The sequence below is a fragment of the Myodes glareolus genome, chromosome 3, assembly GCF_982192425.1.
Source record: "Myodes glareolus chromosome 3, mMyoGla1.1, whole genome shotgun sequence".
NCBI classification, from domain to species: Eukaryota; Metazoa; Chordata; class Mammalia; order Rodentia; family Cricetidae; genus Myodes; species Myodes glareolus.
Genome location: NC_142028.1, coordinates 95,254,759 through 95,282,088, shown reverse-complemented (window position 1 = coordinate 95,282,088; position 27,330 = coordinate 95,254,759). Strand labels below are relative to the sequence as shown.

The 27,330-nt window shown below is 38.6% G+C and overlaps 1 protein-coding gene across 3 annotated transcripts in view; it reads right to left on the bottom strand.

Moving 5' to 3' along the window:
* Positions 1-15,847: 15,847 nt before the first annotated feature.
* Positions 15,848-27,330, bottom strand: part of LOC125412381 (cytochrome P450 2J4-like) — a 51,543-nt gene continuing 40,060 nt past the window's right edge. For 2 of the 3 annotated variants that reach the window (XM_087904830.1, XM_087904829.1), the window contains 3 exons: positions 26,739-26,926; positions 24,958-25,096; positions 15,848-16,315 (listed from right to left, as the gene is read on the bottom strand). In XM_087904830.1, coding sequence (XP_087760956.1) covers positions 16,137-16,315; positions 24,958-25,096; positions 26,739-26,926 — 506 coding nt within the window. In that variant the 3' untranslated portion in view covers positions 15,848-16,136. Of the gene's footprint in view, positions 16,316-23,764; positions 23,886-24,957; positions 25,097-26,738; positions 26,927-27,330 lie in introns of all 3 variants that reach the window. The other variant, XR_015737559.1, reaches the window with a different exon arrangement.

The following is a 27,330-nucleotide window of genomic DNA, read 5'->3' as shown; positions in this document are numbered from 1 at the left end:
CAGAGGTCTTAGCCACTCCTTCCAGTTGGATCAGGTCCTACTCCTAATGGTCGGAGTTCTCTGCCCTGCTCTGTTGCCAGCTTAACTAGATAGACCTTTGGAATTGTGTCTTTTTCCTTCAAATGGCAGTTATAATAGGAGGTGAAAAGAATTTGGGATTAATTTGATAATTACAATTTGCACTCACTTATGAACTACTTTGGTACTATGTCCAGGATATAAGAACCCACGAAGCTGTAGACAGTCCATAAATGCACACAGCAGTAACTGAAGGTGAATTCTTTCTTGTAAAATCTGATTTTGTAGCTTTTATTTAGATATGTAAGGTGTCATTTTTAAAGTTACACCATTTGGTTTTATTTTCGAAGCTCTCAGCAATTGCTAAAGCTCTTAAAGGTTTGAACTAATATTAAGCAGAAAACTTGACTTTGAGACACACAGAACTTTGCCTGAAAAGTGATGAGACTTTAGGCAGGTTGAGCAGTCATTGACAGCCTGGTTTTAAAATAATGGTTTTCCTTTAGATTAAATTGAAAGAGATAAGAACTTTGAAATCTATAGGTTTTGAATGTGACTGTTTATTGGGATTCTGTCTCCCTCCCAAAATCATAATCAAGGAAAGAAAATTTAAAATAAGATCTTTGGAATATGTCCTCTTTATGTGTATTATATCTCAGTAAGAGCATTTGTTAGAATTTTTACTTATATGTTAAGAATATCTTTGAAGATAATTTATTTTAATATTTCTAAGATATTGCTAAGAGGTGTCTTGATTAACATAAAGCACTGTATGACATATAATTCTTATAATTTCCTTGACAATTAATTAATTGAAATAAATTTTAATCAATTTTTTTCATTATAGCCTGTTTTGGAAGAACATCCTTATCAAAATCTATGTGCATTAATATTAAATTTTATAGTTCTTAGTTCTTCATTCCAATGAATGGGGTCTTATATAAATAGATGACAGGTTAAGGTTTTTATAAAAAACATAATTGAACCCAAATACTGTTTTAATAAGTTTTAAGATCATTAGCCTACCTGTATAAGGCAGTTCACATTCATCAAGTCTTTAAAAATAATTCAAAACCTCGCATTTATAAATACGCACTTGTGCAGTTTAATTGAGCATCTAACATATATGCGTATATACAGGCTTATAAGTATATGTGTGTGTTTGTGTGTGTGTGAATGTGTGCGTGTGTATCAGTATTAAATTCAAATAAATAAAAAACTGAAATGATCACAGGACTTATCAGTTTTTATGTGGGACAAAAAAATGTGGAAATATTTATTGTAGACTAGACACAATTACATGCAACATCCTTTTCAATTTTTTAGCTAATCATCTGAGGATGACGTGTTATTACAGAAAAAATGGTAGAGTAACCTCAGCATTACTTTAGATTAAACAAATAAGCAAAAAGAACATTTATTTGTTTAATTTGTAGTCAGTTGAACTCCATTTCCCATGCCTGCTTGCATATATATGAAAGAAGTGGAACTAAACAGAAAATAGCATCATAGACCAGCTATCAGCTACATGTTTAGTACCAATCTCACATGTATTTTGTCATCGTCTACATAAAGATGATGTGTCCCATATTTACCTGGTATTGGCTCATCACCAATGCTTAGGTGGCTACTTTTCTGTCTAGATGTCCTGAGTGTTCCCATAGATCAGAAATGATTCCATCCACTGATATTCTGAAGAACATATGCTAGGTTCCCCACCATGATAGCATCCTAATGTTCATCTAGTACAAAGTCTATAGACAGCTAAAGTTTGAACCTCTTAAGAAATCAAAATGCATTGAATCTGATTTCTCCTATCTTGAGTTTAAACGTTCCAAGTCAGCCCCTTCTCAGGAAATCGTGGAGGTGGGGAAGCTGGCATCTCCTTTGTCTAAGCAATTAACCATCCTTAAGACAGAGAAGACATGAAGGGAAGAAAAGGAGCAGAAGTCCCTTGAATAATTTAGGGAAGGCATAATCATTCTAGTGTGATTTAAATTCAGAATGTACTGCATTCTCAAGCAGCCTCCATTGTGTCTCAGGATGCTCTCTTGTAGGAAAGAGAGTTGCATGGGACATTTGGGAGCACAACTTTTCTGAAGATGTCCCCCAGAAAATTCACATATTATTTAATCTACTAAGAATAGGGTTTAGATAATTCTAATTTCTACTTTTAGTTCCAGTGGTATATTTTCAACACTATGTGGAATCCTCAGGTAACTTGTAAGCCATGCTTAGCAAGGCAGATAAGCTGAGTGATGAACAGGCAAACTCATCAACTATCCTTCAAGTTGGAGTCTGGCATGAGCCCCTACAAACCTTAGTTGGGACAGAGACATGGCTGTGCATTGTCATCCACAGCAGCCTGGAGAGTTCCCCTAGACTTTTCAGGACACAGTTCATGGCAAATTAGGATTTTTGGCTTGTGGTATAGTTTAAAAGTCTTTTAATGAAAACTTAATCATAAGAGTTAAGAGAAAGAAAGCTCCTCAAAGAGAGAGTAAGAAATGGAGGCAATAGAGCTTCCCAGTGAGAAGTGATTTTTAAGCATAGCTTGGGATGTCCTCTATTTTGTTTTGATCTTAAACTAGGCCGTAAATGTCACCTTTTATTGGAACAGTGATCTAGCTCCTATTGGAGATAAAGAGTGAAGAGGCCAGGTCAGAGTATGATAGGCAAAATACGAAGCTGAAAATAGCCACATTTCTTTACTGCTGAACAAATCAAGGGAATTTAGAGACAAGGAAAACTTTCACCAAAATCCACATAAGGAAATAATACTGGCAGTTTGGATAGAGGGGATCCATATTGGTGTCTGTCTCATTCAGTAAAAAGTGGATTTTTTTGGGGGGTTTCCACATCTAGGCACCATAACTGCTGGCACAAAACAGAAATTTCACCACAAAAGGTAGGATACAGTTTATTCAAAATATGAGTAACCATGGCCCAGAAACACAAATTCAGTTAACAATAAATTTCATGTTCCCATGTGGTAACAATTTCATGAAGTGTTATGGCAACAAAGGAAGTCAAAAACCATGGGACTCTTAAAACACAATGGGGGACCCTCTCAGAAATATCTGGTAGATATCCAGAGGCTGTTGCTATGTGATGATCAGCGTTTTGGTTGGTTACTAGACTGTTCAATTAATATATCCTCAAATTTTCACTTTGCGTTATATACAAAGGTAGGTTATTAGTGACTATGAAGGGCAGTAAAGTTCATCTGTATCTGGCCCTGGGCCTGAAGCACTTTAACCTCTCCACAATCATTGCACTTCTAATCAGTTAATCAGTCTTGCAGAAGAGTCATAGAGGAAAGTTCTTTACAAAGACACCCATTCACTAGCACATTGAGGAAATCTCTATTGACATTTGTGCAACCATAGAAAGTATGTTTTTCCCTGTCTTGGCACTCCAGAGTTACAGAAGATAAAATCTTGTAAACTCAGTATCAAATTCCTAAAATTGTTTTGGTGAAAACAATCTTCTCCCAGAGTTCCTGAATATCAGACAACACTCTAGCCACCTCATTTCTTTCATTTCTGCATTTATTTTTGAAAATATTGTTAAAATTGCTAATCTTTGCATACCTGATTGAAAGTCAATCTCTCTCTCTCTGTCTCTCTCTCTCTGTCTGTCTCTCTCTCTCTCTCTCTCTCTCTCTCTCTCTCTCTCTCTCTCTGTGTGTGTGTGTGTATGAGTGTGTCTGTGTCTGTATATGAATGCTTTGGAGTCCTTCAGGAGTCCTTTAAGAGACACACCCTTCCTTGACCCTACTTCACGTTTTCTCTCTCAGCTTCCTGTGTGAACATGACATATTGTCTGGTGGCCTTCCCATTCCCAGTGGGTGAGTCTCATTCTCCTGGTGCAATGCCTTCACCATTATAACAAACTCTATCCCCTGGAAGTATCAGGCAAAACAAACCCTTTCCTTCTCTAAGTCAGTGCTTCAGAGGACCAAAATTTTATATCTCAGGAAAATAAATGGAAGGAATGTAATTACTAAAATGCTTTCTGTTTGGCAATCTTAAGTGGTGAATTTGAAAGGTTAATTGTAGAATCAGCCTGTGTGTAGAGCTTTCTTTTTATGAATTTTGCCCTTTTGTCTATATATAGTCATATATCTTGTCTGTATTGACACGTATTTCATCTGTGTTGACATGCGTTTCATCTGTATTACATGAGGTAATTGTGTAATTAATAATATATACTGTCTTTTAAATAAAGTTATGAGTCGATATTTTAACATCTAGCTTGGTGTACCTATCATAATATTACCAAGATAAAACTAGTATCACAAAAGTGCAGTGCTAGGTTTTAGGGTTTCTGTTTCATTGTATCATTAAAAAGAATATTTGTGTTTGCAATAGAAGATGTTCTTATAATATCTGTAGAATTGTATGTGTATATAAACATATAAAATAATCTGTGCAAAATGACAGATGTAGCATGACAAAATTTTGGAAGTTTGTTTACTTTTCAGGTTTCAGATAAGCTTCTACTGAATGCACAATGTCTGTATCTATAAATGCCATTGACTAGTTGTCTGGAATATAGAAAGAATTGATAAGGCTTATAAACAGTAATTCTTCAAAGAAGAGACTTATATATAATTAGGTTGACCAAGCAAAAGTACTGTTTATAAGGAATTTTCTCTGCTTTATATTTAAAACAATTAAACTTAGAATATTGGTTTCCTGTTAATTAGATGGGAAAAGGGTTATCTTTAAAACAGAATTTATACATTAAAAAGTTTGTTCCATGGTAAAGGCAGTTGATGTGGTATTCCCTCTCTATGCTGTGAATATCATTAGTTAATATAGAAACTGTCTTGAGTCCGTAATAGGGAAGAATAGTGCTAGGTGGCGAAAATTAAACTGAATGCTGGAAGAAAGAAGGCAGAGTCAGAGAAAAACCATGGAGCCCTGCTGCAGACTGATATCTGAACTTTATCCTGTAAGCCTCAGCCTCGTGGCAATACACAGATTAATAGGTTTGGTTATATAAATATGTAAGAACTGGCAGATCAGAAGTTAGAGCTAATAGACCAAGCAGCGATTTAATTGATATAGTTTCTGCGTGGTTATTACTGCTCTGAGAAGCCAGGAAGAGCAAGCAGCCTTCCTACAACACTTGCTTCCAACTTTAACAACTTGAATTGGATCCCTGAGACTAAGTGGTAGAAATTATTCATATACATGGCTACACCCCTCGCCCCCCACAAACATAAACACATATTATTCAACAAATTATAAATAAGAAAACTATTGAATTCTCTATGTGTACTATTAGTTTTGTTAGACATTGGACTTATCTAAGTATTAACATATATTAAATTATTGTAAATGACCAGGATTTTAGGTGTTTGAAGAAATATATGAGACATGAAGTAAACCCTCTTAAGCACTTAGAGGATACATTTCAATAATTTGAAATACATTTACATGTTTTATATTGAAAATTCACACAATACACTCTGGTGGTAATTTCCTCTCTCCATCTCTTCCTTGATCCTCCCTACCTCCCACCCATCTGAATCCATGTCTTTTTAAATCCAGGCAAATATAAAAAGAAAAAAGCCAGAACCTTTTTGAAAAATTGAAAAAAACTGAAGAAATACACACAGACTGCATAAAAGCACAAAATCAGAAACCAATATACAAGCAAAACACAAGTAATACAAAAATACCTCAAAAAAGTTTTCTGAGACAAAAAGTTCCAGAAGAACACCCTTGAGCCTATTTTTGTGGTGGCCATCTATTACTGGGTATGGAGCCTGGCCTTAAGAATGATTTATATACCCAGTGAGGCTACATTGAAGAATTGACTTTCCCTTTACAAGTGGTTGAAAAGATGATTAAAAAGCAAGTATTTTTAAGTGATTTGAGGGATGGAGGGTGACTCAGTGGTTAAGAGCACTGATAATTTTTACAAAGGGCCAAACTTTGATTCTGATAGCCCATATCAGGTGGCTCAACCACCTGTACCTCCAGCTGCAAGAGATATTGATGCCTTGGCCTCTGCAGTTCCCTGAAATCATATGAACATGCCAATATACAGATGCATACACATGATTAAAAATAAAAGTTTTAAAAATTGATTCAGTACATTTTATTATCTATGTATCTTCAAATCTCTATAGAAATACGTAGAGCTGTGTGTCTAGGCTTTACATATGATGTAAAAATTACCAGTATAAAGGGCATGTAAGTTTAATATATAAAGCTCAAAAACTAACTGAATATGCTCTAACCATGTTCTTGTTCGTGTTATTTGCAACATTTGTTGGTGAGGTATATTTCACAAGGCTGAATTGTAGAAACCAAGAGTAGGGAAATGGAACTATCCTGCCAGAATGAAGAAATTAAAGAGACATTTGTGACTCTCCATTCATTATTAATCCACTGAGATAATGAATTCTAAGGAATTGAACCTTCTCCAGGAAGGAAAAGAGTAGATGCTAAATGCAAACAGAGAAGGAGTTTGTCTCCCGGGAAGGGATTTCATTTGGTATTGACAACTTTTCAAGCCACCTTAGATAGAGACTGAAGTTAAGACAAATACTATGAGTAGGATCCCATCATTACCTAGCTATGCACATCTCTGGGCCAATATTTAATTCGAACCTAACCCGAAACAAAGATTTGGAGATGGGAACACTGGACCTTTTTGATCCTCCACTCAATGTGTCTACACGGAATAGACCTTTTCTTTCTTTTCCTGGAGTCTTGTTTATATAGTCAACTGAGGAAGAGGGTAGACAAGGTCTTGTTTGGAGTTGCTGGGTACCATCTTATGACTACCACAACTCTGGGACCATTCTGAGCTTTGATTCAGATGGATCATCGAATGTTAAGTTCCATATATTGACTGTCTAGCAGAGATCAGTGTGACCAACCTGACAAGGAACGGTGGCTGAGACAACCTGAATTGAGGGTTGTAAGATGGTATTGACACCTGGATGGTTCATGGGCAAGGCAGAGCCCACTCCCCAGCTTTCTTGACTCCCTTACTACTCAATTCTTGGACTACATGGAGATCAGGAATCGCCAGGGATACTCTGTGTCACCTAATATCTGAAGAAACATGCAGGGCAGAAATATTATCAGAGGATGGCAGGCTGAGAATACTTGGGCATTACTGGTATCTGTGGTGCTTTAGATGAGAACTGTCCCTCATAGGCTTACATAATTGAATACTGCTTGATGGTGGTGATTGGGAAAGTAATGAAATCCTTAGGAGGTAGAAGCTTGCTGAGTGAAGAATGTCTCTGGGAGTGGACTTTGAGTAACTTTTAGCCTTGTCCCAACTTAGTTTGCTCTCTTTGCTTCCTTCATGGTGATGAAACTGTTACTTCTCCATTCCTTGCCCTGGTCCCGGCTGCCATCTCTTTCCTGCAATATTGGAGACTCCCTCTAGAATCATAGCCAAACTAGACTATTTAATGAGTAATTTGTCTTTTGCCACAGAGTTCTGTTACAAGAAGGGAAAGTAACTAATATTGATACTGGAATTGAACTTTTTGATAAGAAGAACATTCATTTCTTTTTGGAGACTTGTGGAAGACATTGGGCCTTGTAACAAGGAAAATGATTCATTTCTATAATTAGAGCTTGAGAAACCATTCTTGTATGAGCCTAGAGGACTGCAGTAGTTGAGTATAATATTGTGTAGGAAGTTCTTCTGTTCATGTGTTGCTTTCATTGGTTAATGGATAAAGGAACTGCTTTGGGTCTGATAGGGCAGAACTTAGGTAGGTGGAGAAGACAGAAGTGAATGCTAGGAAGAATGGATCTTCGGCATGAGATGGATGCTAGTTAGAATCTTGCCAGTAAGCCACAGTCACGTGCCGATACACAGATTAATAGAAATGGGCTAAATTAAGATGTAAGAATGAGCCAATAAGAAACTAGAGCTAATGGGCCAAGAAGTATTTGATTGAATACAGTTTCTGTGTGATGATTACATGTTTAAGCTTGTCTGGTGGCTGGAACAAACAAAGGGCCTCCCCCCACTCTCCCTTGCAACAATGAATTATAGTGGTGGTTTAGCTCATGAGTTCCAAAGGAAAGCAAAGTCTGTAACCTCTACTGGGGTGGAGACCATTTGTCTATTTTGTCAGAGTCTGGCTGCCATCTGTTCGTGTCATAAGAACTTGTGTGAAGCTAAATTTAAAATCAATGGATTCATTACTCTGAAAGAAAAGATTTCAAAACAGTACAATTTTGAGTCTGTGATTATTACTGGTAACTCTTACATAGATCTACCATGAAAAGGATAATGTAGCTCAGAAACAAGTAAAAATCGTATTTTGGAGAGCAAAGAACATTAGGAAGCTTAATGGTAGATTCAATACCTGTACTGATGGAGAGAGAGAGAGAGAGAGAGAGAGAGAGAGAGAGAGAGAGAGAGAAAGAGAGAGAGAGGCTGCAATGGATAAGAAGGTTAGTACTCTTACAGAGAGCCTTGTTGTTCTATAGTTAAATAATGGGAAGTGTGTTAAAGAGCAAGAGACCACCTAGTAAGTGGTCAACCTATGTAAGTAGAAAGCCTAAGAGGTTGTCTGTCCCCGAAAGGAAAATTTTTAACAAGGAATGCTGGAGCTAATTTCGGAAGATAACTCCAACCACACTAACAGAGAAGCAATCAGACATGCCCTTTGGAATAACACAGTCACGGAATGGAGTGAAGTAACTACAAAGGCAGGAAGAAAGAAATTAGAGAAAATACTAGACAGTGGAAAGATCCTTCATGTTCATGAGCTAGAATAGTAAGTGTTTTGAAATTGGTTATATCATAAAAATCAATTTGTGTGATCTCCTTGAAAAATCCAATACCCATATGGATATGTGGAGAAAAAAAATCATAAAATTCTGTCGAAGCAAAAAAAAAAATCTCCAGTAATTCAAACCAATGTCGAATAGAAGAGCACTTGATGAAGGTATCATAGTACAATTATACTACTGAGTCATAGTACCAAAATAAACACGGTATTGCCCCCAAAACCTACATGTAGAACATAGAATAGAATAGAAGACCCAGAACAAAATCTACATTGCTAAAGACAAATGATGACATGTGCACCAACAATGCTAGGGCTGGCTTCATGTCCTGGATAACCAATTAAACAAAGCAATTGACAGTAAAAAGCAAGGTGGGAGTAGTGGCTCATGCTTTTAGTTCCAGCACTTGGGAGGCAGAGGTAGGTTGATCTCTGTGTATTTGATGCCAACCTGGTCTTAAAAGAGAGTTCTAGGACAGTCAAGGCTGTCTAACAGAGAAACTATGTCTGTAAAAATTCAAACCAAAAGCAAATAAAGAATAAAAGCAAAGCAATCAGAAAAAAAGTAAAAATCAGAAAATAGATTTATTTAATTTGATCACAAGTGAGAGACCAGAGTAAAATGATCAAAAGTTCAAGTTTATTATGTGAACTTAAGGCAGCATTCTTTTCAATTTTAGAGCTAATCATCTGAGGATGACGTGTTATTACAGAAAAATCTACCATCCTCAGCATTACTTTAGGTTAAACAAATAAGCAAAAAGAACATTTATTCATTTAATTTGTAGTCAGTTGAACTCCATTTTCCATGCCTGCTTGCATATATATGAAAGAAGTGGAACTAAACAGAAGAGTAGCACCATAGACCAGCTATCAGCTACATGTTTAGTACCAATCTCACATGTATTTTGTCCTTGTCTACATAAAGATGATGAGTCCCATATTTACCTGGTATTGGCTCATCACCAATGCATAGGTGGCTATTTTTCTGTCTAGACGTCCTGAGTGTTCCCATAGATCAGAAATGATTCCATCCACTGATATTCTGAAGAACATATGCTAGGTTCCCCACCATCATAGCATCCTAATGTTCATCTAGTACAAAGTCTATAGACAGCTAAAGTTTGAACCTCTTAAGAAATCAAAATGCATTGAATCTGATTTCTCCTATCTTGAGTTTAAACGTTCCAAGTCAGCCCCTTCTCAGGAAATCGTGGAGGTGGGGAAGCAGGCATCTTTCTTGTCTAAGCAATTAACCTTCCTTAAGACAGAGAAGACATGAAGGAAAGAGAAGGAGCAGAAGTCCCTTGAATAATTTAGGGAAGGCATAACCAATCTAGTGTGATTTAAATTCAGAATGCACTGCTTTCTCAATCAGCCTCCATTGTGTCTCAGGATGCTCTCTTGTAGGGAAGAGAGTTGCGTGGGACATTTGGGAGCACAACCTTTCTGAAGATGTCCCCCAGAAAATTCACATATTATTTAATCTACTAAGAATAGGGTTTAGATAAGTCTAATTTCTACTTTTAGTTCCAGTGGTATATTTTCAACACTATGTGGAAACCTCAGGTAACTTGTAAGCCATGCTTAGCAAGGCAGATAAGCTGAGTGATTAACAGGCAAACTCATCAACTATCCTTCAAGTTGGAGTCTGGCATGAGCCCCTACAAACCTTAGTTGGGACAGAGACATGGCTGTGCATTGTCATCTACAGCAGCCTGGAGAGCTCCCCCTAGACTTTCCAGGACACAGCTCATGGCAAATTAGGATTTTTGGCTTGTGGTATAGTTTAAAAGTCTTTTAATGAAAACTTAATCATAAGAGTTAAGAGAAAGAGAGTTCCTCAAAGAGAGAGTAAGAAATGGAGGCAATAGAGCTTCCCAGTGAGAAGTGATTTTTAAGCATAGCTTGGAATGTCTTCTATTTTATTTTGATTTTAAACTAGGCCGTAAACATCACCTTTTATTGGAACAGTGATCTAGCTCCTATTGGAGATAAAGAGTGAAGAGGCCAGGTCAGAGGGTGATACGCAAAATTCGAAGCTGAAAATTACCACTATTCTTTACTGCTGAACAAATCAAGGGAATTTAGAGACAAGGAAAACTTTCACCAAAATCCACATGAGGAAATAATACTGGCAGTTTGGATAGAGGGGATCCATATTGGTGTCTGTCTCATTCAGTAAAAAGTAGATTTTTGGGGGGGTTTCCACATCTATGCACCATAACTGCTGGCACAAAACAGAAATTTCACCACAAAAGGTAGGGTACAGCTTATTCAAAATATGAATAGCCATGGCCCAGAAACACAAATTCAGTTAACAATAAATTTCATGTTCCTATGTGGTAACAATTTTATGAAGTGTTATGGTAACAAAGGAAGTCATAAACCATGGGATTCTTAAAACACATTGGTGGACCTCCTCAGAAATATCTGGTAGATATCCAGAGGCTGTTGCTATGTGATGATCAGCGTTTTGGTTGGTGTAAGTTACTAGTCTGTTCAATTAATATATCCTCAAATTTTCACTTTACATCATAAACAAAGGTAGGTTATTAGTGACTATGAAGGGCAGTAAAGTTCATCTGTATCTGGCCCTGGGCCGGAAGCACTTTAACCTCTCCGCAATCATTGCAGTTCTAATCAGTTAATCAGCCTTGCAGAAGAGTCATAGAGGAAAGTTCTTTACAAAGACACCCATTCACTAGCACATTGAGGAAATCTCTATTGACATTTGTGCAACCATAGAAAGTATGTTTTTCCCTGTCTTGGCACTCCAGAGTTACAGCAGATAAAATCTTGTAAACTCAGTATAATTCCTAAAATTGTTTTGGTGAAAACAATCTTCTCCCAGAGTTCCTGAATATCAGACAACTCTCTAACCACCTCATTTCTCTCATTTCTGCATTTATTTTTGAAAATATTGTTAAAATTGCTAATCTTTGCATACCTGATTGAAAGTCAATCTCTCTCTCTCTCTCTCTCTCTCTCTCTCTCTCTCTCTCTGTCTCTCTGTCTCTCTCTCTCTCTTTCTCTCTCTGTGTGTGTGTGTGTGTGTGTGTGTGTGTGTTTGTGTGTATGTCTATGAGTGTGTCTGTGTCTGTATATGAATTCTTTGGAATCCTGCAGGAGTCTTTAAGAGACACACCCTTCCTCGACCCTACTTCCTGTTTTCTCTCTCAGCTTTCTGTGTGAACATGACATATGGTCTGGTGGCCTTCCCATTCCCAGTGGGTGAGTCTCATTCTCCTAGTGCAATGCCTTCACCATTATAACAAACTCTGTCCCCTGGAAGTATCAGGCAAAACAAACCCTTTCCTTCTCTAAGTCAGTGCTTCAGAGGACCAAAATTTTATATCTCAGGAAAAAATGGAAGTAAAAATCAGAAAATAGATTTATTTAATTTGGTCTCAGGTGAGAGACAGAGACATCTTTGTAACTCCTACTTTTCATCCATTACTGAGATACTAAACCGAAGCTAATGTTTAAATACAAGGCAAGAGATATGGCTATCTAAGTGTCTAGACCAGATGTGGCTCCACCCATCATTGTCTCTGATTAAAGTTTCTCAGTAAGTTCAACTGACAAGTAGTAAATCTTTCTCCAGGAGATGAGATCATTTTCTGGAAGCTACATTCCTCAGTGGGCCAGATTCTAAAGTTTCAGATTTGTCTTTTCTAGTAGGCAATTCTTGGGTTAATTCTAATGTCTTGGGTTCCGTGGTTTCAATAATATGATATCCAATGACAGAGGCACGAGTGTTTCTTTTGAATATATTTATCCCTGTCAGAAACATTGGTAGAATGTGCAACAAAGAGATAAGTAACCAGTGAAGGAACAGTGTAAGGAAAAAAAAAACATTTGTGTGCTATTCATTTAACAGGGTATTAATGACCAGACTATACAAAGTATTAATAAATAAACAAATGACCCAATAAACTGGACAAATAAACTGAACAGATGTGTCCAAAAGAAGAAATATAAATACTTAATAAATATATGGAAAAGTTTTCAACATGTTTATCCCTAGAAAATACAAATGACAGCTCCACTGAGATTCCATCTTGCCCAAGTCAGAATGTCTACCATCTCTAATATGAAAGCAGCCTATGCTGGTGATGAGCTGTCAGTGGATTTGTTAGCACTGGAATTCTGTCAATTTTAAGGCAAAAGCAGCCTATGCTGGTAATGAACTATTACTAGATTTGTGAGCATTGGAGGCCCAGGCTCTGGTGACGTTAAGACTCTAGCCTTGGTCACCTGTCTTTTATAGGACAATTAAACAGTTATGCAGACAAAGGAGATTCATTCAATATGGGTATACTGGGAAGAATGGTAAACCGGTCTAGTGCTCATCTTTATTCCTAACATCATGTTAAGTTTTAAGGAGAAGACAAGAAGTGATCACTACTAAACAGACCTGGACAAGGTTTAATAAAGATATTATACTATATTTTCCTGAGAAAATGTAGACAAAGACATTACATAATTTTTTATCATGAGATCTAGATGTATACTAAAGATATTATATTATTTTTTCCTGAGAAGATGTAGGCATCTCAGAAAGGACAGCAAAGAATAAACAAAGGATTGCTTTACCGATGCCCAACTTGTCAAATCAGTGTGTTTATTGGGTTTTAAACATTGTAAGGTCAAGAGTATGTGATAGCTGGCACTCTCAATCAAGGAGGAACAAAATGATAGAAGTTGCTTTTATCCAGGTCTAACCCAAGATCATCTCTGACAAGTGTGGGGCTGAGGACCGACTTTTGAAAGTCTAAACCCATAGTCAGCCTATCTGCAAGTAGAGGCACACAATCTGAAACCTTAATGAGTGAGTGTCTTCCCTGATATTTTTTATTAGAGGGCACTGTTTTTCCCCAAGTCTGAGATTAGTCTAGATTCCAGTGCAGAAAAACAGCATGCATTTCCATTTTAAGTTTTGGGTCAAGCTGATACAATCTAGGGGTGTCTTCCTTCCTGTCTCTGTGACTAAGGGAAGATATATTGGAACATTTTCCAAATCTCCTTCTATAATAGACCCGCAAAAATGAAGATAGAGGGTTTTGCCACACTTTGGCTTGGATCGCTTGCATTTGCACATACTTGGCTCCCTAGCTAAACTTTAATCTCCCCACCGGACTCTGAGGATGACTCAGGTAAACTTCTGGATCTTTTTGTTCATCTTTCCAATATGGTCACATTGAGTAAATACCCTTTTTATGTTTCGCACGTTTTATTTAATACATTTTATTGGCTTCTTCTATAGGTAGGGTGCTCAGACCTGACGTGGAGCACAGGTTGTGACCACAAGTTCAATAACACATTGTCTTCCACTCCAGAGAAACCATTGAAGACTTTCAGTCATCCATCCTCCCCTCATGAACAATGGAAAGAAGGCTTTTGGACTAATCCCTCTTATTGATGGAGAACTGAATTCCTTTTTGTTTTTAGACCTCCCTCAGTAGGGAACTTTTCATCTCCAAATTCATGTGTAGAGTAGGGTAGGCATAGAGTAGGTGTATGGACCTTGTCACCAGGTGACAGCCATCCATGTGCTTTGCCACGTCTCCTGAATGCCAAGATTAGGAGCACATAGGGAATTAAAGTTGCATGTTGGAAGAAGTCTGTGAAGTCTGAGAGTAGTGGCTACAGTACTGTTTCCAGAAGTTACTGCACTGTTTTTGGTTGTTTAACAAAGGTCTGAGATGCTTTGAGCATACCATGATAAGATTGTTGTTGGATAATCAGTGTTAATCAGAGCATACAGTGGGGAATTCCACATCACAAGACCTTCTATTTTCATGCACAGTTCATAGGTTGACCCTTCAGGCATGAATGAACTCAAGGAGACAAAGGTTGGCTCCCAGAAAAAGACTTTTCAGCTTCTTAGTTACAGAGTTACCAGATAAGTTGCCTCAAACCTGTGATATCCTAAACCTATGCCTTGTACAACCCACCCATCCATATCCAGGCAGACATATGCTCTTCTTTATTTTAAGACTTTAAGGCCTTGCCTTATTTAAATGTTCACTGTAGCATGGTTGGTCTATGGCACCTTGTATGAGGGTGGTAGTGAGAAGATTCACTTTTGAGACAACATTGAACACTAGAGATCAGGTGGAAGAGAAGATATTGAGTAACTCCAGTATTCAAAAATAAATGAGGAATGATGGTTATATATTATGTTCACAAAATGTTTGTGTAATTGTTGAATGGGAAAGAGAATCTTTATAACAGCCAATGGACTTAGAAAAAGGAAGTGATAATTTATGGGTGGAAATTTCCATCATGAGTCACAGTGAATGTCGTCCCAAAGGTTTTGCATGAAACTTGATCTTGAGTTTCACTGATTTCCTGGGTCATGCTGAGGCCCCCAACATTTTTATATCTATCATATGTAGTGTGTTGTGATTAGGTCGTATTCTGATCTGATACTTCATACCTTGTAAAACAATAATTTTGTTGTTATTTTTGTTGCCTAGAAAGACTTCATTTCACAAGGAGGTTTCACTCAAAACGGATCCAGAATAAACCAATTATTATTTACTTTAAGGGAGCCCTGAAATTTGTACCCAGATCAACAACATCAATGGCCAACACAGAGAGAGAACTCCTAAAAATCCCAATGGCTCAAGTATCTGAAGATAGAAAATATTTACTACTTTCCATTCAAACTTGCTTGTAGGGTTTGCTTCTTGGTAACTATGTATTACCTGGTGCTGGGTCAGAGGTCAAGATCCATCTATTATATATAAGTCATAGAAATTGCCTCTATCCTGCTTATCTCGTTTGTGTGTCTAGTGAGCCATCCCTTTTCACCTGACTTCCAAGAGGACCACTTAGAGGTAGGGCAAGATAAGGTAGCTATAGACCTTCCAAACAGGAGAGTCTTTAAGTCCTATTTGTGTGTGGCTGCCCCATTAGCCCAGTTCTAAATCTTATGCTCTCTTATTACTAATTCCAAATGTCCATTTCTACAGTCCATTAATACTTCCATGTCTACAACAGGAGGAAGGAAGAAACTTGAAGGCACATACACCCTTGTGGTGTGAATTATGACTTAAAGAGCATTTTAATAAATTATTTCATTTCATATATAATTAAAAAATAGAAATAGTCATTATTCCTTCAGAAACCTTTATGAACTCATAAGTACCATAACCCCAACATCAATTTGGGGGTCCAGCAGTTTAGGAATTTAATTTAGTTTCCTTACTCCAACTCTTCCCCTCTTTTCTCAGTTGCTTCAGCCTATCTCCTCTGCTGTGTGGAGTGAGTTTGAGGTGCATTTCGCCCCTTCTTCTTTTCTTTACACTTTCCTTCTCCAGCATCACAATCTGGGGACAGCACAGAGGCGGTGACTGACTGGGGACAGCGTGAGGCCCATTCTGAACTTCAGGCTCAGCTTCTCATTGACTGGGGGCTTGAAGGTAAAGTTTTGCATAAGAACAGTGAAGAAAATGAACAGCTCAGACCTGGCCAATTGTTCTCCTAGGCAGGCTCTCTTTCCTGTGAGACAAAAAGAGAAGTCAGCTGGCTTTGGTGCACCTAAGGACAGGTGTTCCCAGAAATCTACTGTAAATACCGAGCTGACCTTGGGCTTTGTGTCAAGCTTATTCTGTCTAACACCTTCCTGATTTGCCCACTAGAGCCCCATTCAAGGTGGTATTTCCTGACCTTGGCCCAACTATATGTACCAGACTTCTGCTTTAGCTTCCTCAGCCCAGGAAATGTCTATTTTCTCAGGTGTCCTGGTCCCTTGCATTGAATAATTTGTTGACGGTAAGTCCTGAGTTGGTGGCATTCTCAAAACTCTGTAAGCCATTGCTTTAGGTCACCTCACATCACACACATGTCACATGGTGTATATATCTAGGTGTGTGTATGGATATATACATTTCTGTCTACTTATCTACAATCTGTATCTCTCTTGAATATCTGACTTCACATGCCTAATCTCTGTGGATGATCTCTGATGATCCAAGACAACCCTCGCCTACCAAAAAAATTCTCAGAACAGCATTCCGACAAAACTACAATTATTATTTGGACATGTTTTCCACTGCTCTCATGGGGTTTCTAACAAGGACATCATCGCAGAAGTGATAACATATGACACTCTCTGCAGGAGAATGTATAAGGAACTGCGTTGGTTTTTATTGACATTAATAATTCAGAAATTTCTGATGGTCACCTGGTTCCACTGTTACCTGCCTAATACAGGTTGTTGAGGAACTCAAACAAAAGCAGAATTCAAAAGTTGCATAGCAAACATAAATGTGTTATGATGATGTCTTTATCTTATGCAACATCTCTGTTTTTTGCCAACATGTCTCATTCATCTGTGTTCTCCACATGCTCCTCCTGTTGCCTGCCATGAATATCATGGTCAACTGCTCATTAAATCCTCAAGACTCTCCTGTAAGAATCCACATACCATGACATGCAAAACTTCAGACTCAGGGTTACTAACCTGACCTGTCTGCACTTCCCTATGTGACTATGATGAAACCACTCCTTGTCAAGAAGCTAAGCCTTCCTCATGTGGCAGTTTTGTGAAACAGTCTCTTTTTTTCCATCTGTAAATGACTGGGCAGGTGTGAATTAGTTGTTCATCATGGTGCATGTGATTTAAAGCTTGGCGTATGTGATAGATAATCTTGATTACTGTGATGGTTGATTGAGAATGCCCCACATAGACCCATGCATTCGAAAGCTTAGTCACCAGGGAAGGAAACTCTTTTGGGAAGAATTAGGAGGTGTGGTCTTGATGGAGGAGGTGTGTCACTGGAAGTGGGCCTTTAGCTACATCAGTCCAATCTCTTTCTCTCTCTCTCTTTCTCTCTCTCTCTCTCTCTCTCTCTCTCTCTCTCTCTCTCTCTCTCTCTCTCTTCCTGCAGATCAGGACGTAAAGCTCTCAGATACTCCCCCAGGGCCATGCCTGTGTGCTTTTTGCCATGCTGAATATGGACTAATTCTCTAAAACTGTAAGCAAGCTTGTAATTAAGTGCTTTCTTTTGTAAGAGTTGCCTTACTCTGTAGATTAGCTCATGGAAAATCATGAACTCTACACCAGCAGCTGTGGAGCCTACATGGGACCCAAAAAGGTCCTCCGCATGTGGCATACAGTTGTGTAGCTTGGTCTATTTGAGGGTATCCTGGCAGTCAGACCAGAATCTATCCCTGGTACACAAGTCAGCCTCTTGGATCCTATTCACTATGGAGGTATGTCTTGCCCCGCCTTGATGCAGTGGGATGTGGCTTGGTCCTGCCTCAACTTAATGTGCCTGGCTTTTTGACTGTCCATGGGAGCCTTACCCTTAGGGAAGAGTGGATGAAGGGTGGTACTGGGGGAGGTGATGTGGGGAGGAAGAGGTGGAAGGTGTGGGAGGGAGAACTGTGGTTGAAATGTAACATGAATGATAAACAAATAAATAAATATGTGTTGCCTTGATCATGGTGTGTCTTCACAGCAATAGAACAGTAGTAAAGTCAGTGACCATTTTGAATGAGAGATGCCTAGAAAATCCAAGTTTGTCTGTCCTTTCAGAGATGCCTAACATGAGGGTTATTGAAGTGAGAAGAAAGACCTGTCCTGAGCAAGGCTGACAGCATCCAGTTGGTCTGCCTTTGATGCTTGGTAAGTCTGACTCTACCTGAGCCCCTGTGACCGTCTTGCTGTATCTACTCATGACCTTCACACTCCAGTTTTCTCCAGCTCCGCAGGAGACTTTCAGGTTAATCCTTCTTATCTTTAGACTTTCAGGTTTTTTAGACTTGGAAGCCACAAGGTAACGTATTTCTCTTCCTCTCCAAGTTGCCAAGGGCCATTTTGTTATCCTGTACCTGTCACTGTGTAAATAAAGCTAGTAATATTAATACACAGTTGGCAGAGTCTTTCCATGTTGATATTAGAGCTCATGATACTGAAAAAAAAAATCTTCTTCCATTTTTTTTTTTTACCGCTCTCTCTCAATCCTTATTTATCTCTACTAATGGTCTGTAAACTATGGGAAGTTCTACCCTTGAGTACATTATTCTGGTGTGTTATAATAATGCACACTGTGTAAGCCATGGGAACATACCAGTAAGCCTAACCCCTACATGGCCTGTGCTTCAGTTTCTGTCTCCAGGTTTCTGCCTTGAGTTTCTACTTTGTTTTCCTTCAGTGGTGGACTGTGATAAGAAACCCAAGAAAAATAATCCCTTTCCTCCACAAGTTACTTTCAGTTGTGATTTTTATCACTGCAGTAGACAACAGACTAAGACAGGGGATTTCAATGACTGAGGAAGATTGGAATTTTGGAACAATTGGTTGGGAAAACCTACCCCTTTACAGTAACCACCCCAACCTGGGGAGGTTCATAAGCTGAAGCCTTCACTAACAGGTCTCGCATAGTGTCAGCGAAGCATATATCTCTTCAAAGATGCACTGTTCACGCTGATATCTGCCCTTACCCTGGAGATGACATTTAAGCAGCTGGAAAATGTGAATAGTATGACAGCATTCATCTAGGCCATGTAAATTGAATGTATGGAGTTTAGCTTTTGTTCATTTGTTGACAAGGACTTCATCAGCAAGTTTGGTTCCCACCCAAGGCACTATTGGGAAGTGGTAGATAGTTAAGTAGGTGTCTGCCTAAGGTAGGCCATCTGAGCCATGCCCTGAAGGGATATTTGAAATTTGGTTGCTTCCTTTCCTTGCTTCCTGGCCACCATGAGGCAGTCACTTTCTGCAGACACACACTTCCAAAAGATGCTCTGTCACAACTTGGGTGCAGGTCAATTGGCCACCGACTGAGACCTTTGAAACTGTGAGTCAAACCAAGCTTCCTCTTAAGAAGTTGTTCATCTTAGATACTGCTTCAGTGAGGGCAGACTGACAGTCTGAGCTAAAGGCTACTGATACACTTTCCCTTTCACCAAAAAAAAGAAAAACCCAAACAAAAAAATGACCTATTAAGTGAAAAAAGAGGGTTGACCTTGAGTATCACAAGTGGACTTCATTAACCCTGCCTTTATGTTCTATGACACCCCTTCTAAATTACTAATTTAATAGTATAAACTTGTAAATACTATATTAATATTACTTATATCAATATAATTATATAAATTGACATTAATTATATTAATGAATAAAAGATATCTATTAATCTGTTGACTCTAACAGAGGAGAGCATAAATCAGGAGAATATGGGAATGTATGAAATAATTTTCTATCATTTGTTATAACAGTAATAATTGTACAATTGATTATGTTTTCCAAAAGAAGAGAATCTAATATCTACAGGGGTGTTGTCTTTGATTTCTAGAGATTCTGAAGAAAAGCAGTTACATGCCAAAAATAGGTTTGTGGTAGACAATCCAGACTGTTGTTTTGTCAATCCAGAGGGTGCTTCAGATCTACCTCTTCTGGTCCTTAGATGGCATCTCCAGGTTACTGAATTTCATTCACCTCTATCAGAAACATTGAAAGCAAAACATTTGGCTTTCTTCTTTCCTTAGATTCTTGTTATTTTTAGTGGGACCTCACAGCTATTCCAAAGACTGTAGGACTTTTACCACTCTTCTAAATGGGGCTTGTCTATTGGTTTTAGAGTTCACTAGAGTCATGTGGCAACAGTCCTAGCGCATCGTGCCAATTTCATGTGCTTCAATTCTGTTTCTTGGGATCTTAAGCAACACCCAGGTTAATGTGTATGGCAGGTTAAGAAAGATTAGTTAAGTCACTGATCTGACCTAGGAAACTTCTGAGGACAATATGCTTCTTTTTTATTTATTTTTATTGATATTTATTGAGCTCTACATTTTTCTCTGCTTCCCTCCCTGCCTCTCCCCTCTCCCCTTCAATCATCACCCAAGGTCCTCATGCTTCCAATTTACCCAAGAGATGTCGTCTTTTTATTCTTTCTACTTCCCATGTAGATTATATCTATGTAAGTCTCTCTTAGTGTCTGCATTGTTGTCTAAGTTCTCTGCGATTGTGAGCTTAGGCTGTCTTTCTTTGCCTTATGTTTAAAAACCACCTATGAGTAAATACATGTGATAATTGTTTCTCTGTGTCTGGGTTACCTCACTCAAAATAATGCTTTTTTGCCTCCATCCATTTTCCTGCAAAATTCAAGCTGTTGTTATTTTTCTGCTATGTAGTACTCCATTGTGTAAATTACCACATTTTTCTTATCCATTCTTCTATCAAGGGGAATTTAGGTTGTTTCCAGATACTGGTTGTGACAAACAAAGCTGTGATGAACATAGTTGAGTTCATGTCCTTGTGGCATGATTGGGCATCCTTTGGATATATACCCAAAAGTGGTATTATTGAGTCTTTCTTGAGGAAAGTTGTTTTTCTTTTTTTTTTTTTTAGAAATCGCCACACTTACATCCAAAGGGGTTGTACCAGCTTGCATTCCCACCAGCAATGCAGAAGTGTTCCCTTTTCCCCACAATCTCTGCAGCATAAGTTGTCATCAGTGTTTTTGATCTTGGCCATTCTGACAGGTGTAAGATGGAATCTCAGAGTTTGATTTGCATTTCTCTGATGACTAAGGATGTTAAACATTTTCTTAAGTGTCTTTCAGCCATCTTAGATTCCTCTGTTGAGAGTTCTCTGTTTAGGTCTGTACTCAATTTCCTTTTTATTGTATTATATGATCTTTTGTTGTCCAATTTCTTGAGTTCTTTGTATATTTTGTAGATCAGACCTCTGTCTGATGTGGGGTTAGTGAAGTTATTTTTCCATTCTGTAGACTGTCATTTTGTGTTTAATAATGATATGATAGTTTACATAAGAGATCCCAAAAATTCTACCAAGAAACTCCTACAACTCATAAACACTTTCAGCAATGTAGCATGATACAAAATTAACTCAAAAAATCAGTAGCCCTCCTGTACACAGATGATAAAAGGGCTGGGGAAGAAATCCGAGAATCAACACTCTTCACAATAGCCATAAATAGCATAAAATATCTCAGAGTAACTCTAACCAAACAAGTGGAAAACTTGTATGTCAAGAACTTTAAATCCTTGAAGAAAGAAACTGAAGAAGACACCGGAAAGCAGAAAGACCTCTTATGCTCTTGGGTAGGCAGAACTAATATAGCAAAAATGGCAACCTTAGCGACAGCAATCTACAGATTCAATTCAATGCCCATCAAAATCCCAGCAAAAGTCTTCAAAGACCTTGAAAGAATGATTCTCAACTTCATTTGAAAAAGCAAAAACCCAGGATAGCCAAAATAATCCTGTGTAATAAAAGAACTTCTGGAGGCATCACAATCCCTAATTTCAAGCACTACTACAGAGCTACAGTACTGAAAACAACCTCATATTGGCATAAAAACAGACAGGAGGACCATTGGAACCAAATAGAAGACCCAGATATTAATCCACACATCTTTGAACACCTGATCTTTGATATCAAAGATCAAAGAAAAAAAATCAAATGGAAAAAAGAAAGCATATTTAACAAGTGATGCTGGTGTAAGTGGAGATTAGCATGTAGAAAAATGAAAATAAACCTATATCTATCTCCATACACAAACTCAAGTCCAAATGGATCAAAGACCTCAACGTAAAGCCAGCCACACTGAACCTTATAGAAGAGTGTAGAAGGAGCAGGCGGCCATTTCCCACCGCCCACCCGGCCAGCTTTACCGGAAATAATTACAAGGAAACTGTATTTATTTAAACACTGCTTGGCCCATTAGTTTCAGCCTCTTATTGGCTAACTCGAACATCTTGATTATTCTATTTCTAATAATCTATGTAGCACCACGAGGTGGTGGCTTACCGGGAGGATTCTAACCTGCCGCTGTCTCGGAGAGGAGAGTCATGGTGACTGCCTTCTTCTGCTTTCTTTCTCCCACAATTCTGTTCTGTCTACTCCACCCACCTAAGGGCTGGCCTGTCAAAATGCCAAAGCAGTTTCTTTATCAACCAATGAAAGTAACACAGAAAGTTAACCCTCCTCCATCAGAAGAGAAAATGGGAAGTACACTTGAATGTATTGGCACAGGGAACCACTTCCTAAATAGAACCCCAGCAGCACAGACACTGAGAGAAACAATTAATAAATGGGACCTCCTGAATCTGTAAAGCTTCTATAAAGCAAAGATAATGTTTTGTATTAGTAATATAGTTTTGGATGTTTATTTTACAGCAAGATTCTCACTAATACATAGGCCATGAACTCAGGGAATCCTAAAGTGGAAGGGCCTATAACTGGGAGGTCAGTTACCATGAGTATGTGATAGGGAAAGAACTAAAATAGGAGTGACAACTTAAACCTGACCTCTTCTGCCAGTTCCTTGTGCACAGGTTAAATAAGAAAAAGCTCTCCTCTTCATTGAAGTTTGCTTATCTGATTAAATAGACGCTAATGTCCTTTTCCTATTGGATTACTAACAACCATGCTACCTTGGTGATTGTCTGTGATAATTTGTCTGCTAATGAACCCTTTAATAAGTAAAACAATTTTTAATACAGAGTCTCTGTGTGTTTCTGTTTTTATTTCACAGCTGCTGTGGACTAGAGAATATTTTTGATGTTGTTGTTGTTTTGGTTTTTGTTTTTTGAGACAGGGTTTCTCTGTAGCTTTGGAGGCTGTCCTAGAACTAGCTCTTTTAGACCAGGTTAGCCTCAAACTCACAGAGATCTGCCTGTTTCTGCCTCCCAAGTGCTGGGATTAAAGGCGTGTGCCACCAACATTTTAAACTGAATATAAACTGACATATGGGGGAAAGATTTTGCAATACAAAGAGAATGCATATATGCAGCCTTCATTTGGCCTAGTGGATCATCTCCCTATGAAATTGTGGGGATCGACCAACAATCCTTTCACTTTAGTCCTACGAATCAGCACATAACGCACTTACATAGACTGTATAAAGAGTTTTTTCCAGGCTTTCAGGACCTGATTTAATAACTAAGAATAAGCAGAATATATAAAACACATACTTGAGATGTTGAGCCGTAATTCATATCTTTGTAATGTTTGGTGATCAGGAAGACAGGACAGATTTCCGCTATTTTGTCAGCTTCCCTACTACAGCAAAATGTGAAGGTCAACAAAGCTGACCTAGAAGCACAGGGAAAAGGAAAGAGAACAAGCTGGACACCATCAGTGAAGTTCACAATTCCGTAGTGTGACTTCGGTGAGGCATTTATCACCTTCTGCAGACAATGTTAGGAAAACAATAGGTTCCATGTAAGGAAACCTGGTGGACACTGAGCTCTAGGAGGATCACATTCGTCTAGGTCTGCGTCCTTTTCTCTGCAGGGCTCAAGGATTCCAGCTTGAAGGCTGCAGTGGGACGCATGCTCCAAGGGGCAGCTCTGTTTCATCTTCCCCACTACTTTCATGATCTTAGGTATGTGTTGGAAAAAGTACTATATACTTGGTACATATTTTTGGAACTAAGAAACTGCAGAATTATTTGAAAATGCATGTGCAATGCATAGAAACCAACAACTGTAATATACTAGGGCATTTTGTTGTAGATTCAACAACTGTAAGGCTACAACATTCATTCATAATTGGCTGGGTAGAAAACACAAGAGAGGATCATCATTACATCCTTTCCCTGATCATCATGTTGAACAACATAAATATATCTAACTAGAATTTTAAAGTATGCTTAATATCTTAAAAGACTAAAGATTTACTTGTTTAAGGAGTTCTTCTTTTGGTTAGAACCTAATCCATTTATGTAAATGACAGTTAAAATTGTTTGATATTTTCATTGTCGTGAGTAGGTAGCCACCCTCCGTGCCTCCTCCTCTTCTCATTACAAGTCTGATATATTAACCTTTGAGAGCCTATCACTTAAAAATAATATGGACATTAAACTTTGAAAAGACATCATATATTAGCTTTCTTTGTGAAGAGAAAGCAGGGTTTGGGTCTCTAGTGCTATGGAAAACCAACCAAGAGAAGTCAAAATTTTAGTCAGAGGCAAGGGTGAGTTTGAGTGACAGGAGTGGCCAGAAGCTGTGCTGTCTGAGAACACTGGCCTGCAAGCAACAGCACCTTACAGCTGATCTGAGTGTGACTTATGGAGATATTCAAATGACAGTGGAGGTCTCTTGGGAGAAGAGAAAGGAAGGAATGAGGTAGGATTCTGACCTGTTTCCTCCCCATTATCACTCACCCATTGAGAAAGGCAGAAAGGATTCTCTCTTCTTAAATTCTCCATTCTCCAAAAAATGCTCTGGGTTGAAGGTGTCTGGGGTAGCCCACTCTTTGGGGTCCATGTGCAGAGCAGTCAAATTGGTCAGGACCATGTTCCCCTAAAGAAGACAGCAAACAGTCAAGACTTGATTCGTGGAAGAGACCCAGACAAGGGATGGGATTCCCAAGCTCCCATTACTTTTCACACTGACAGTTCCATGAAAAATTCTGTCTTTAGTCCATATTCATGATGGGTTGTGTGTCCTTCGGCTGTTCCAGGCCTATCAGTCTGTTCTTTATTATAGAATACAGAACCGTGGGAACAGGTTAGCATGTGCCTAGGGAGACAGCATGTACCATTCATGGAAGGATAACTGGACATGGTCTGAACAATCATCAACCTCGCTCCTTCCTACAGGGACATGTAAAGAGGTAACCTGTCTCTGGGGTTAAATGAATGAATTGTATCTGTGTTTACAGATTAGACTGTTCTTGATCCAGCTCTGAAAACTTTTCAGGGGAACAATCCTTTCTGAGGCACTAAGACAAAGTGTTACAGATCCACAGAGGCCTTCTCTGGCAGACATTCTTGATTCCGGATCCTGGCAATTAATAATTGTCTAGGCGATTACAAAAGATTACCACTGAGACCAGCCAGCCATGAGGCCATTTCTAGAGATCATTAACTAATGGCAGGGACTTTCCCTGACTATGTGTTACTATCCCCCATGCTCAAGTATTGCGTGGAATAAACGGGGTAGGGGTTAGCTTCTTGCAGGTTTTTTTTTTCTTTTCCTGACTCTCATCATGAGGACTGATCTGCTGAGCCACTTCCTTGTTGTCATGCTGAACTGAAACCTTGGGCATTTATTTTGTCACTGCCAAGAAGTGTCTGACCTTAGTTCATTAAACAGTGAGCAGAAAAAATATAAAGGATTGTGCCTTGAATAGAAGGAGTGTAATAATCAGGAACGCAAGAGGGATCCATGGAGAAAAGTATAAGAGAGATCTTTTAATGACTAAGGTAGCAAGTCCTGGGCAGTGCAAATAATCGAAGTAGTTCTGGATCTAAGATCTTCTGAGGTTGGATATTTTACTGGAGAGATCTAGGTAATCTTAATTCCCAGAGTCTCAACCATCTAGTGTTCAGAGTAGGGACCAAATCGCTATGAAAAGGGGATAATAAGCACCCTCAGCTCATGTATGTTTGGCAAACATCTGTTCTTATCTCTTCCTTTCTTATAGTTAATGCTTCTTTTTTGACTGCTCAACAATGGGAGAGTATGCAAAAGCTGGAAAACACCTGTGAGCACAGATGTGGCAAAGAATTACCACATTCTTGTGAGGTCACATTAGCGTTGGAGTATGTTAGGATAGCCTTCAGCTACTAAAGCCAACTTTATGTTATTTGCTAAAATCTAAGTAGATTCCACCAAGAAACCTTCCTTTCTCTGCTCTTTATGCACACAAACAGCATTTAGACACATTAGAGGGATGCTTCTTCTTCTCTTCTTCTTCTTCTTCTTCTTCTTCTTCTTCTTCTTCTTCTTCTTCTTCTTCTTCTTCTTCTTCTTCTTCTTCTTCTTCTCCTTCTCCTTCTCCTTCTCCTTCTCCTTCTCCTTCTTCTTCTTCATCTTCTTCTTCTTAAAGGAACAATATCATTCTCTGTTTAATTGTTTTTTGGGTGCAGAAATACATGTTTATGTTTTAGATAATGTGAAGGACGGACAGGAGCATTGGAACCCAGGAGTGTAAAGTTACCTTACACAGATGAAAACCAGCCAGTGTGCTATCAGCTGTCACTTCCCTGGGAACATTTAAGGGGATGATGTTGCCCATCCTCTGAACCTCATGGATGACAGCATTGGTGTAGGGCATGGACTCTCGGTCAGTTGTGCTTGGCTGCCTCCCATGGCCAATCACTCTGTCAATCTCAGTGTGTACTTTTTCTGGAAAACAAAACAAAACAACAACAACAACAACAAAAAAAGCAGGGTGTGAGTGTGGTGGGGGGGGCTCTGCTGTTTTCAAAGTTTAATGCTTTCTTCTGAAGGCAGAGTATTTGTCTCTAAGCTGTTATCTCCTGACATTTCACCTAGTGTTTTGTCTACAAAGAGACACCATGTTCCCCAACTTCTCAAAGGACTGTGTTGGAAAACTGTCAACTCTAACTTTCCTTGTTCTTACAACATAGCCATAGCTTTCCAGTGACCTTCAACTGAATAGCTGTTATCATTGTGGCTAAGCTCACAACAATATCCATGCAGACAGGTTTCTGAAAATTGTTTTCTTTCACCTAGTGGTTTATAAAAAATAAAACCTTAGTTTTCAGAGTTGGATAGTATGGAAACTC